The sequence below is a fragment of the Neopsephotus bourkii genome, unplaced genomic scaffold (genome assembly GCF_033783945.1).
Source record: "Neopsephotus bourkii isolate Nb327-2 ecotype Australia unplaced genomic scaffold, CSIRO-AGI_Nbou_v1 NB_707, whole genome shotgun sequence".
NCBI classification, from domain to species: domain Eukaryota; kingdom Metazoa; phylum Chordata; class Aves; order Psittaciformes; family Psittacidae; genus Neopsephotus; species Neopsephotus bourkii.
This window is the reverse complement of record NW_026901206.1, coordinates 44,598-58,747: the sequence shown is the minus strand read 5'-3', so window position 1 is coordinate 58,747 and position 14,150 is coordinate 44,598. Positions and strand designations below refer to the sequence as shown.

General features: G+C 39.7%; 1 protein-coding gene across 1 annotated transcript in view; it reads left to right on the top strand.

Annotated features, from left to right (window-relative positions):
• Window positions 1–14,150, top strand: part of KCNK2 (potassium two pore domain channel subfamily K member 2) — a gene marked incomplete at its 3' end in the record, with an annotated part of 88,270 nt that overhangs the window by 29,527 nt on the left and 44,593 nt on the right. Inside the window, exon 3 of the mRNA XM_061353921.1 lies at window positions 12,125–12,242. Within this exon, the coding sequence (XP_061209905.1) occupies window positions 12,125–12,242 (118 nt within the window). The remainder of the gene's footprint in view (window positions 1–12,124; window positions 12,243–14,150) is intronic.

Here is a 14,150-nt window from a genome sequence, read left to right as displayed (position 1 = left end):
AGCTCCTACCTCCCTGTGTCCTGACTAGGCATGCCTGAGGAGGTGTTGTTGATACTAATTTCTATGCTGTGTAATAACTGTGTTTCAGTGGGTCTACCAGCAGAATGTGAGATAATCTTTCAAGCACATTCTGATTAAAACAAATCTCTTGTAGCTAGTATAAATATCCTCATATGAAATTTTAGGTCAGATTCTGTTCTTGTGAAGATAAAAATAGAAGTTTCAAAGCAGTATTGTCTCGCATCATCTATAAGATGGCCCTTAAGGCAAAAAACTGTTGAAATTTGCTCTGGAGTGTTTAGATATTTCAGCAGTTATGATTCCCTACCCAGAAGCACGGATTGGTAACAAAAACCCCCACTTCATCAGCATTCAGTGCCCATTTGATGCTCTGTGTAAAATAAATGACAGTTTCAGTACAACCATCAGAGCACAGGTACCTGTATCAGCATTACCTCCCATCTTCACTAGCGATCTTGGCATGACCAGAAGGGCACAGGCTTGTGAAGCAGAGGAGGGGGGGTGATACAGCCTCCCACAGCACATGGATGCGAGAGAGCTGTGGGAAGAGTTTGCTCTGCTTGCTGTTGGGGTAAATGAGAAACTTAATTTCCTCTTGTTCCCATCTGCTCCTCTGTGAAGATGAGCACCACTACTCTCCTTTTATGGGAGGAGAGCTGAGGCATAGAGAGTTCATTTGGGTGCCTTTCTTCATGCAGAAGAAGTGATAACGCATTACATCAAGTTGTTTAAGGGTTGAGAATGAAGTGATTTGCCTAAAGTAAAATCAGAAAGCAGGGGTAAAAGAGAGTCTCAAATCCATTTTTCCAAGTCTAGGCTGCTGTCTTCACCATGAGGTCATATTTCTTCCCTAGTTACTTTGTCACAGAAGCTAAATTACTGGAATACATTTTGTCTCCCTGGGTTTATGTCTGAATGCTGTTACAATATAATGCAGTGTTTCTGCAGGTTTTGTTGGCTGTCTCGACGAATAAAAATAAACAGTGCGTGTGAGGAAAAAAGTAAATGATATTTAAGAATTCACTGAAAGCTATAAAACTGAAAATTAATATGTACTAGTGCAGTGGGAAGCGGGAATGATTAGTGTGTGCAAGGAAAATTACAGAGCTTACAGACAGAAATGTCTTCTTTAATCAAGAATTTACCTTGAGTCAAACTATAATAAAATCCATTATAAACTTTTCCTTTTGAATGTAATGTTCTGGGAAGCCAGAAACTGGTTTGGCTCTGGTTTGTGCTAGTCATTGCTCAAGGTACTTATCATGCCAGGCTTTTTCAATCCTCACAACTTCTGATACGTCATTTAATCCTTACTCTGACTATGCCAAGGTTGCTAACCAACAAGACAATATGTGGTGGCTTAGTCAATGTGCAAATTAGGGAGGCTAGTTTGAGAGCACAAATTCAGCTAAAAAAGATTGTCCAAGAGGAATGAAGGTCCAGTTCACTACCACCCAGGGGCCATCCAGTTTCCAGCACCGCTGCTAAAATCTCCCCTTTGCCACAGAGATGGTTACCACACAGAGTTGTGTGTTTCTATAAACACACAAAGGATAAGGAATTTTCCCTTCCTGCCTTTTCTATCCTTATTTCATCTCACTAATCACCAAAAGCCTTCCTGGCACAACAATATATATGCTGTTGCCAACTTTTTGGCACACATGGCTTTATTCCCTGGGTTTTGAATTCCTGAAGTTAGGTATTTTCACAGTGACTGTGTAGCTCCTCTAGGTGTACTCAGTGAAAGTTATACTCTTATAGACTTTACATGCTTGATACCCATATGAAACATGGGGCTATGGAGAGCTGCTATGCAGCATAGCAAATGTGCAAAGTTAATGAGTGCTCTGATGATGACAGCCTCAGCTGCCTCAGAAAAATGACCTGAGTTTTGTTGGTCAGTTTTCAGCCCAGTCCAGCAGCATTGTTTGTGCATTGTCAAAGAGATGGTCTTCACGGCCTTCTCCATCTCTGACTTTCATGGCCCAGTGTTGCAAATCAGTTTCAGTCTAAACCACTTCAGTTACTTGTTGCCTCACTGCAATGAAATACACCTGCAATGGGCAACATCAGTGTATGACCCCGAGACCTGCGTCCAGGTACATCATTCTTTTCATATCTATTGAGCACTTCTATTTAGTACCATACTTATAATGTGCAAAAGTCACACAGAGCATATCTGTACACCCAAGAGGCCATTTTTTCCCAGGCAATTTCAACTCCAGTTGCTTGTAGCCTGAAGCCAGTATCAACAATATTAAGTGAATCACTGCACGCTGTGCACAAGAGTGCAGAGGTGGGCAGTGCACAGCAATCAGTGGTAGTATATCGAAATCTACACCTAGAGAAATGTCCTAGGAGGGAAGCTGGTGAATGTGCAAACATTACTTTGGTGAGTCTAATGAGGATATGACAGACCCACAAGCTGTGCATGGTCTGATGTTAAACATCATTTTTTAGTTTCAGTTGGAAGGTCTTGAAAGGATCTCAGTTATTAACAGATGAGCAAACGTGGGTTTGCTGAAGGTTACATATAATATCCAATGCATTGTAAAGCTGTAGAAAGGGATATGGCCATGTATTTTGCTACTATTCCTTCTTTTGAAAGAAGATCTCTTGACAGTTAATCATGGATGGTGTTTTGTTTTCTCTATCCATGCCTGCTCTCAACTTGCCCCTGCCATGCAATGTGAAGTAACTGCCAGGTGGCAGAATGAAAGAGTAAACATAGTTCAGAGTGTGTGGATTTTATGTACATGTGATAAAATGCATAAACCTGATCTTCATTTACATGAGGGACATTTTACATCTTGCATGTTACAGGTTTTTCCCCATTGCTGAGGTTTATATCTGCAGAAGCAAACAGAAACCTGGGACTAATCCAGCTATCCACATGCAAATGACAATAAGCATTAAAGAACTAAAAAAAATCCCTAATTAGGGAACTTGTATCATATTATTTCAATCCAGTTCTAGCTCTTTTTTAGTATATTGACTTCCCTATAGCAGGCTTGCTGCTTAACTACTGGAAATGTTGGAGGCAGTTTCCAAACTCAGACGCACAAAGTGTATTGCCAAGTACCCAGAAAAATCTCCTGCTCTGTTTATGGAATCCTTATGCGTTTATGGAATGCTCCATCCCTGGCGGTGTTCAAGGCCAGGTTGGACAAAGCATTGGGTGACATGGTTTAGTGTGAGTTGTCCCTGCCCATAGCAGGGGGGTTGGAACTAGATGATCTTAAGGTCCTTTCCAACCCTAATTATTCTGTGATTCTATTATGTACTTATGTATAAAGAGACCTTGGGTTACAGTGCTGATGTTCAGGTTGCATGCATGTCCTCCTGCACACATGAAATCCATGCATGTACATTCATGTCATCTTCTGGGGTTGTTTGTCTCTGGGAATGGGTGAGACTGACTGAATGTAATACCCAGCAGCTTCGTAGAGTTGTCCTTATTGTTGCTTCATGCACTTCATTCCCTCTATAGGGGATTCTGTACACAGAGTGGGTGTATGAGATAACAATGAATCTGCTTTCCCCCTACCCAGAACTCATGTTGTTCCTAGGAGGTAAGGATGTGTTCAGTATTGTGCATTGTGGGATGTCTTGGCAATGAGAGACAAGTATTTGTCCTCCTGCCAAAGAGAAAGCTGATTAAAACAAAGATAAGAGTTTTTTTTGTGTAAATATCACCAATTACATATGGCTCAGCAGTTATTTGTTTTAATGTTGACCTTTATAAACTGTAATGGAAAAAACAAAATCCTTTTAATCCCCAAGCATCAAGTTGTTTAGTGTATTATTTTTGCATATAAAAATTGGAAATAAGACACATTTCAGATGTGTTATTTTAAATATCTAGAGTGCCCAGATAAGCTGGTGTGAATTATTTTAGTTACCTTGGTGAGCTAATTCTGAAACTTAAATGAGTTTTCAGGTAAAGAGGCACTGGAACCGAAGTTAAGAACAGAAAACACCTCATTTCTGGTTCCTTCAGCAGAAATATCCTTCACATTCTGAAAGCCCTAACAACTGGAAATAGTAATATCACACTAGACAGTATTTTAATGTGTTCCAAGTGCTGTTTGTGATCACTTTTGCCTTTTAAAGCCTTCGTTTTGAAACCTGAGCAAGTTTCAGGGTGCTGCCCCAAGCTGTCTCAGCACTGAGGGGCTCCTGTAGAGTTTTAAGCCCAGCCCCTTTTTAAGGGATGCGGCGTCTTCTGACAACTGAATGCCCACAAAAATGTGCTTGCATTTAAAACAAGCAAACAAACAAAGATTGAACGAACTGCCAGGGTTAGCTGAACTGACCTTGATCCCACAAGTTGATCTCCTTGCATTCAGTGTGAGCTTGTGGTCATGTCCCGTGCTTGTTTCCATCTTACGTTTGCATCATCTGCATTCTCCTTTTTCTTTCCATTAATCTCTTAGACTGTGAATGAGACCGAAATATGTTTTCTTTTTATCTCCCTTGAGGAAAAAATGTGTTTTTTTCCTTTATCTCTCTTGAGGGAAGCCTGACACAGTTATGAATGACATGGGAGCAGTGTTTCTTTCATCAAGCTGGCATCACCGGAATGTCAGCGTGATTTCTGATGGGATTCATTTCATGTAAAACTATTTTACTTTAAAATACGTGTTTTCTGTAGCTTCATTTTTATAGTTCCAGGTAACAAGTTGCATTAAGTTGCACTTCCACCAGGAGCTTACTTTGTGTCTGTTCGTGGTGTTTTTAACAACTTGCACTCTAGCCCCAAGAAACTAATTTTGCGCATCCTCAGGAATATGCTTTTTATTTCAGCCAAATAAGCTCCTGGAGCTTAAGTGTCCTCTAAGCAGGAACTTTGTGAGGGAGTTGGAACAGACCAGTTTACAATCTAAATGTTCTTAGCCCCTCCCTTTTGCAGTTTCTTCCAGCCTCTCCCAACGGAAGCAGGAAGCATCCCAAGCCTGGCTCCTGACCTGCAAGCAGCAGGTGTTTATACTTGAAGCCTGGAAAAGATTGATAGACCAGCATAAATGGATGCTGCAGCCTATTTTATTTATTTATCTGCGGATCCAAAATACCATTCCATCATTTTTCTTTAGGTACCTTCTGCATTTCAGATGTGAAGCTTATGACAAATTGCAAATACCAGTAGCAGAGCTGCCCACTGGTGTATTCAAAGCAACATGAAGTGAATAACCTTTAAAGTAGTTATAACACGAAGCACAGGAGCTGTAGTTTGTGCTGTTACCCTATGCAAGTGCCTGTCCTCAGTAAAGTGTCTGCCTGTTGAAGTACTTGAGCTTATGTGTGCTTAACTTTAAGTGTACAGGGTTCCTAACTGGTGCAGTAAGAGCCTGTTTCTCTCTTCCTCCCCCTGAGTCTGTAAGTCTAGGTGTTCCTTTCTGCTTCACTCTTGTCTGCAATAAATGTTCAGATGCTATTGTCTCTTTCTACAGTAACACCCCCCCCCAAGTTCTACGTGTCCCCAGATTAGAGGGATATTTAATACTATAAATAAGTATAAATATTACTATAAATATTACTATAAATATTACTATAAGCATTATTATAAATATTTATAGGTCTCACATAACCTTACCCACACCAGATACCCACATGCTGTGGTCAAGTCCGGCTGTGCTGCAGAAGCCTTTGGGTTGTGTGTACTCCTTGCTTAGGGTTGTTCCAGTTCCTGCCATCCTCTTACAGGCAGATCCCCTCTTCTGGCTCTGCACTTATCTCCTGGAAGGAAGGAATTTCTGTTGCCTGGAAGCATTCCCTCCAGTGACAGGCCAGCTCCCCTCTTCACTTTTCTGTGGTTCTTTTCTACATGACACTTAAACCAGAAGGGATTCATTTAGGCACAGTCTTTATCCTATGCAAGCATAAGGGCAATGCAGGCTTTGGGAAGAATACTAAATCAATTCTAACTGCCCTTGTCACTCCTTTGTCCAGACAGGTTGGCTTCTAATTTTTGGGACTGCTTCTGGTGTTGGGGCTTTTAAATGATACATGCACTTCAGATGAACAGTTTTATAGGACCTAGAACCTAGCTAGCTTGAATGCATCTGAATGACAGCTTTTGTCTTGAAAAGGATGGCAGATATGACTCATTAGTAAGTCAGTTTTGCTGAGCAGCTGTCTGCATAATTCTTCCAGTCTTTAATCTTAAGAAGCAAAGAAAAGCCCTCTTCCCTGAATGTGCATGTATACATACATATATATATGTATGCACACACACAAAATTAATATATACAGACTTTTTAATGCATAGTTAGAAATAGAAATGTGTTTTGATATGTTTCTACACGTTTTTAGTTCAAGTGGGCTGTGAACATAGGGTGAAAAGAGTTCTTGAATTCTTCAACATGTTGAGTGCTAGTTGCCAGTGCAGATTACAGTCATGTTATGCAAACTGGAAATCAAAACACAGAGTCACAGAATTATAATGCAAACATCCCTGCAAGCTCTTTCCACAGCAAGGCTTGAAGCCATGTGCTTTTGGAGGCTGTCGAGTTGTTTGCTAAGTGTTAAAGGCACCCTAGTTTGCCTCTGAACAAAGAACTAGGATTTCCATTCTTTGTAGGCCAAAGCTGGAATGAAACGCAGGTCTCATGCAGTAGCCAGGCCATATGAGGGGTGTTGCTATACTGGAAAGTGAGAGGGTTCTCTTGTTAAATGGACAGTGAAGAAAGATATCCAGGCTGAGAAATGAGTTTCCAGAAACTTTGAGGCATATCTGACTCTTTGACATCACTTGTTAAATGATTGCCAGGCAGCACAAGCTAACTCCTGACAAGCTGGGTAATGAAAGACTGCACACTCTGTTTTTTATCAGAAGCATAATTTAAGATGCTGCTATTTTTATCTTTGGATAGAAAAGCTGAGAGTAATGAAGTGTTGTTTTACATCATTTCATAAAAGCCAAGGGACTGGAAGATGGTACAAAAGCATGTATTCAGAGCCTGGTGTGGAACAAGGAGATGAGCATGAGGGTGACTGCTTTGACATATACTTGTTTCTGCCTGACCTCTGTATGAGACAGTAGTTGACTACCAGAGGCTAGCCCTCTCAGTCTGTAACCTCTCCATATATTTCTCCTGTGTCTCTGCAGGCCCTTGCTTAGTGGATGTAGCTCTATGGCCAATAGGCTGGCTTTTGTCAAGTTATCTCCATTGACTCCTTGCAGGGTCAGAGGACCAGAGGCTGAAATCTCTGATTGTCATGTCTCTTCACAAAATGACTGTGCCATTTGAGTGGCTGGTTTATATCTCATTTTAACAGAAAAAAGCCACAAAGTTCCGTGTCTTCATCTGCAAGGGAAGCTTGGTGTGGCCTCAATGGAGAGACATCTATGTGAATGCAGGGATGTGATAACACAAAAGTGTGCAATGCACCTGATCTTGTTGAAGATCCCTGATCATTGCAAGGGGGTTGGACTAGATGACCTTTGAAGGTCCCTTCCAACCCAAATGATTCTCTCTGTGTGATTTACCGTAAGGGATTCTAAATCATATAGGAAATGAAAACCTGACGTTCCATTCAAATGAGATTTTATATTTTCATTGTCCTTTCCCCAGTGTTCTGGTTTCAAGCAAAACCCCTACAGTATAAACACAATGCTTATGTGTTTTTGGAGCTCAGGTCCTGGTTTTGAAAGCAAGGCAGGTCATGCCTGGCCTATCCACTCTGGGCTCAAACGTCCCTGCCTCTTTGATGCTCTACTAAAGCTAATTCCTGAATACGGGTATAAAGCCCGGTAGTCTGGATGTAGTAGAAGTTAGGACTTCTACACAGACATGGACACAACTCATGTCTATCCTAAGATATAGTGCAGAGCTAAATTAAAAATCCATGTAAGTTAAAAAATGGGAATGAACTTCAAAAATATTTAAATATTTGAACATTTTATCTCAGTTCATTTCACTATCAACCCCCCCCCCCCCATATTTTCACTATTCTAAAGACAACTGTAGAAGAAAAAAAATACTTTTTCTGTGACCATATATTATTATGCTTAAAGCCATTGCACATAGAGACCTTGATTGTGTGCCATGTGCTGGGTGACCCCCTCCTCTGCTCAGTCCTCAGCCTTCTTATACGAGACAACTAGTAGAGAAAGGCTCTGGAAGGTGGTAAGGCAAGTGGAATAATCTATGTAGTTTAAGAATTGAAATTGTCCACATCCCTATTCTAACGGTGACTGGTTCTGTAGTGCTGAAGTGAAACTGATTTTTAAGTCAAATTTAGTTTGTGTATGGAATAAAAATAAGAAAAACTAGAAATATTGCCATTAAGGCAGTCAGTTAACATTAATTCTGTAAAGTAACTCTCTAAAAGTCAGGAAATTCCCATGTTGAGATCACACAAAGCTTTTACAGGATGCAACATTCGATAAAAGTAGAGATTGTATAGGGGTTTCATGATTCTAATTGTTGCAAGGCTCAAAATGCACATAGTTACTATAGCTGTTGTATGAGTTGGCGTAAGCTGAAGGGCTGATGTGAAGTTACGAAGTTATGAAGGAAGGAAAGAGCAGCATCCAAACTGGTGACAAATGAAGTGGTTGTGTTTGCTCTAGTAGAAAGGCATCAGTTAAGAAGAAAGGCTGAAGCCCAAGAATAAAGTGGCACGGTGTATTGAATCTAACAGCACTGACAATGGCTGGTGTGCTGTTTGAACACTGAGATTCTGGCTTTTAGTTAAGTTAGGGGAAACCAGCTGCGTGAGCCTGTGGGTTTATTCTGTACTAAGGAAATATTAATATCCAATATTCCAGATAAGTTTGTGCAGTGAATGTAGTCAGAAAGAAGATGCTACATTGAAATCAGAGCCCTGAAATGTACCTACTTATAAGTTATGTTATATATTATTTTCTTTTAAAATTATGCTTGGGAATAGTCTTAGATGAGGATCTGCTCATAGGCACTGACCAAACTAAGAAGAAAAGATGTCCTGTGATCCAAAGAACTGAATATGCAATTACCTCTTCCAAAAACTCTGTTGGCAACATTTAAAGACTTTATGAGACAGTAGCATTGATCTCAGTAAACCAGCAACCTTACCTAGCTGTCATCCTTCTTAGTAAGGGACTAAGTACAGAAGACTCTAAAGGAATGTAATGCAGCAGCTTTATTAGTACTTAAGGCTATACCTCTTCCCAAACATGGTAACAACACACAGCATAAGAAGGTGCGTTCGGAAACTTCCTAACCTGCTGATGAAGAAGGCATCATCCGGCCCTTTATGACTGAAACTATGTTTAAAACAATTGATAAGGTAAAGCAGTCAAAGATACAAAGAAAGTCAATGAAAAATACTGGCAATAAAAGAATACTTACATACATATTCAACAGATCTATTTAAATAGGTAAATATATTATTGAATCAGAAAGAGTTTTTAATTCAGAAGAAAGAGGCAGCTGATGGGTGTATAAGATCATTAATTTCTTGAAGGAGGCAAATAAGAAATTGCTATTCAAGTGTTTCTCATAACATGAGAACTCACAAAATTACTTTGAAGCACATAAAAATCTCAAAAGGGAAATGCTTTTTAAATGATCCACAAAGTAAATTGCAGAACCTGCTGCTACAGAATGACTTGGCTCCCAAAATACAAGTGAGCTCCAGAAGCAGTTAGATAAATTCATGGTAAAATGATCCACCCAAAGCAATCTGAACACCATGATGCAGATGCAGCCTCCCACTCAGAAAGTCCCTAAAGCTGTGCTTAGTCAGAAGTTAGGATGTATGAAGAGAAAACATCCCTTGCCTACTTGCCTGATTCTTTTCCTAATTAGCAGTTGGCTAAAATCAGAGACATAACAACAGCAGCTAATTGTCTTTTATAGCCATCTGTTGTGCTTTGTTCAGTCTGACCCAGCAGAGCAGTTTGGGATTAAGTTGTACCTTTGTATTTTCCCTGGAAGTCTGTAGGTACGGTGCACTGCAGTTAGGAAATGCAGAGCTGTGATGGATCTTTGAGCAGTTTAGCTTGGCAGTCCTTTCAAATAAAAGATGCTGAGGTAGTATGGCTTCCAAAACGTGTAGTGATGATATAAAGCTCTGAAAACATTTTGCATCTGGGTGTGTATAAATCTTGGTCTTTCTAGGCTGCCAAAACACATATATTGCTCAGGGTACTGCATTTGTCTACTACAATAAACTGTAATAAAACATGAATAGTCTCATAAAATTATATTGATCCACTGCTTCACCATATAATGTCCTCACTGGAGAGGACCATTTGCAGGTACAAGAACTTATGATGAAAGTTCTTAGTTCACTGAAATGAAACAGTACTCAAAATGAAGTCAGGGGGCTTTATACTGCAGCTTTAAACTCGGGTTTAAAAGTCAAAGGAGTATCTGAATTGTGTAAATTATACAAACAATACAAGGGATGGTTTTCATACGCTGCTTGGTCTGATGTGCCCCATCCTAGGCTAAGGTAAATACCTGTCAGTATGAGAGCTTCCATATTTATTGTTGCCAGGTTGTGCGCGATGTACAAACATAGAAGAAACTTTATTCTTACAACCCCAAGGAAAATGCAAGTCTTTTCCCCTTCCCTGTCCGCATCCTTTCTCCTGCCTCAGTGGGGTTGAAAATTCCACATCTTTGATGTCTGCCTTTGTGGTATTAAAAAAAAAAAAGTTAAGATGGAAACTGTTGAAGGTATAGGAAGATAAAACACAGGAAGATGAAACATAGGAAGATAAAACAGTGTAAAGTCTATGTAGGGATCCCCCAGCTGGCTTTCTGCTGGCAGCCCTGGATGTTGAAAATGACATAGGTGGCTGTGGGGATGGAGCTGTGGACTTCAAACTGGCTACTTTGTGCATCTGAGCTTGGAAAATGGCAAACTGGAAATGGCGGATTTAAGCGGAGATCCCCTCATGAAACACTGATGACCTGGTTAATCCAGCGTTGGCATTTTGTCGTGTCCATCCAGATCGACTGACTGCCATAGGCACTGTTTAGAAACCAAAACATTTTCATTTGCAAATTATCAGTGTACTTTGGGATTGTAAAAAATATCGCTACTGTGCGACACTGTTCTGCAACAGACTGCCCACACGGAAAACCATCCTAGTCTGCCCTTTTGCTGAATAGCTTTATGTGCATAATCAGTGTTGGACAACTCCCCAAGCAGCAACTATCAGTTAAATCATTCATATCAGTTTTGCAGCATTGCCCTGTTGTTCTTTTGTTAGACATCAATATTATAATAAGGGTCATGAATCTGAAATAAGGCCTGTTCTAGAGTTTCAGAATTAAATGATAACCTATATTCCTTAAAACATTTAAAGTGAAACAGTGCACATCAAGGAGTATTTTTGAACTCAAACACTGGTGTCTGTCTGCAATAGATACAAAACTAACCAGGAATACTTTATGTGATAAGAATTCACAATGGTTGACACTGCTGAAATAGGAAATCATCCATATTTGTTGAGACTGAAAATGTCACTTAGTGTCAAGCTTGTGCATTGTAGCTGCTAGAGCTGAGTTTTCCAAGAGCAGCTTTTCTGAACTAAACAGTTGTATAAACTTCGAGGTGCATGTTTGATATTTGACCCTGATTTTTTATTAATATAGTGAAATTTCTAGAACTGTAATTATTAATCTTCAGTTATTGAATTATCTGTTCTACAGAATTGTTTTAATTCATTCGCGTTCTTTTGATGCAATGCAATGTGTGGCCATTTCTTCGTGGTGTTTTAAAATAGGTGTGTTTTATAGAGTGTATTTCCTCGCCTAATTCAATAGATGAATGTTTTGGGAAACTCACATTGTCAATCTTTATATAATGCATATTTTTCTTCACCAAATGGTTGCAACAGTAAAACTAATTGTGTTTGCTCAGATGATGCATATTGCATTCTCCTTCATGGTCTGGAATTTACAGCTCTGCTGCATGCTGAAGTGCTTGGGGTGTCTGCTGAAGATTAAACTGTAGCCTGACTCGATAAAACTCGAGCAGAGCAATGCTGATCCTTTTCTGCTTTATTGCTTGGATACAATGATTGATTTAATCGATTTACTGTGTAATGTATACTGATATCATTGTTTCATGAATATTGACAAAAATCTCTTTCAACTTGCAGCAAGTAGTGGCAGCAATAAATGCAGGAATCATACCTTTAGGAAACACATCTACTCAAATCAGTCACTGGGACTTGGGAAGTTCCTTCTTCTTTGCTGGCACTGTTATTACCACCATAGGTAGGACACAGCTTATTATCTTTTTACAGTAAATGAGCTGAAACCCTTTTGCTTTCCAGTGTGTGCATATATTTGTTAATTGTAAATCGTTCACATCTTCTGGTTTAAAGCAGAGAGTTACCTTTCTAGCTGCAGGGGCAGAAGATAGCTGTTGGTAAGAAGCCCTACCTGAGTATTGTGCTTTTCTCTAGAAGAAATACGTTGCTGTATATTTCTGCAAGGTGACTAAAGAGGTTGTGGAAGCATTTTCTGGGGGGGAATTTGGTCAGCTGCGTAGTCACAAGCATTAAATAGGGCATGCTTTAAAGCACATGTGCACTAAGACTTCACTGAGCTGTAGGGAATGTCAACTGTGTATAAGCCTATTCTATATTGTTGTTTTCTCTAAATTCTGAAGGAGATGAGGAAATGGTAAAGATTGAGTTCAGTTTCATTTAATTGGTTATGATTGTATTGATGGGCAAATTTACATTCTAAGGCTCACTTTGAGGCTTGTGTTGCCTTCAGCGAAGTCCAAAGCTGTCAGGCGATTTCTCAATGCTCACAAGCCTGCAGAGTTTTAAGATCCCTTTTGCATTTAAGAGCCTCTGTCCCTTGGAGCAGGTATGGATAGCAACAGTGTTTGATCTTTCTTTGACTATAATATAGCGCACGTGATGCAAGGTTCAAAGATGTGCTCACAGATCACAAAGGGGCATCCACAAAGGTGGATGGAAATTTGAATAAGAAATCAAAGGAGAACAATTTAAAACCTCCATTATGAGAGTAATATGTAAGGAATTGTACATTCCTACAAGAATTGCCTCTATATATGCATATTGTGATGGAAGAGGATGCTTTCTAAGTGTGGTATATATCTTTGTTCTTTCTTTATGCAGAAGTGTGTCTATGTGTCTTGTGTTTGAGTAGATACGTGTCTATATGTATGTATAAGTACTGTCTATGTGTAATGTTTTTGCATATCTAGAGCAACTGAAACACAGATTTAGTGAAAACAGAGTGAAACTCTTACTTCCTTGAGGTTAATAACTGATTTTATAGTAGTAGGTGCACAAGGTAGTAAAAACCCCAAGTACTGAAATGTGTCATTTTCACAGATTATAGCAAAAAAAAGCAAGAATCTTGAGAGAATATCTTTATGGTTAGTCTTATATTATCTTCTTCTGGCAGCATGAAGCTTTTTGTTGTAAGTAAGTATCCATGGTCCTGTAGAAAGTGTGTAGTATTTGCTTCAGTTCCCACTAAAAGTTGATGCATCAAAAGTGTTCAAGGAATTTAAGGGATTGAAAAATTATTTGAAAGCAGTGGAACATTTTGTTTCACCATCTTATTTCCAAGTAGAACTAGGGCTTTTCTAAGTCCAGATGTTTCCTGATTTAATTTATTGACCTGAGTCCAGCAAAACATACGTGAGTCCTGCTTAGAGAAGAGAGGGGGATTTGCAGAGGCATCCAGGCCTCTGATCCACTGTCCCCAAGAGGCAAGACAACCCAATAGGAAATACGGTGGAACATGAGTATTTCAGGTCATTTCTGCAAACCAGTGCAGTCAGAATCAGGTAACATTAGGCAACTGTACATATTTATTTCAGGATTTGTGATAGAAACCTGAGAAAATGTGTGTGGGGAAAGTCTTCCATAAAAGATGTTGGCTTTGGAGTAATATGGTTTTCATCAGAGACCCCTTTTGACAGGAAGCTCCCAGTTAGTTGCAGGTTTGAGCTTTGGTTCTCAGGACCCGAGGAGAAAGCTGTAGTGTGGTTGGTATTGTCTTACTGCTGTAAACCACTTCCCCGCTGGCTCATAGGGCTTGTGGTGTGAAAGCAGGTGGAACTGTCATGAAAAGCCCTTGGAATTGTGGCTTTCCCAGGAAAATGGTGACAAGTGAAACAATTGGGTGTCCTTTGCC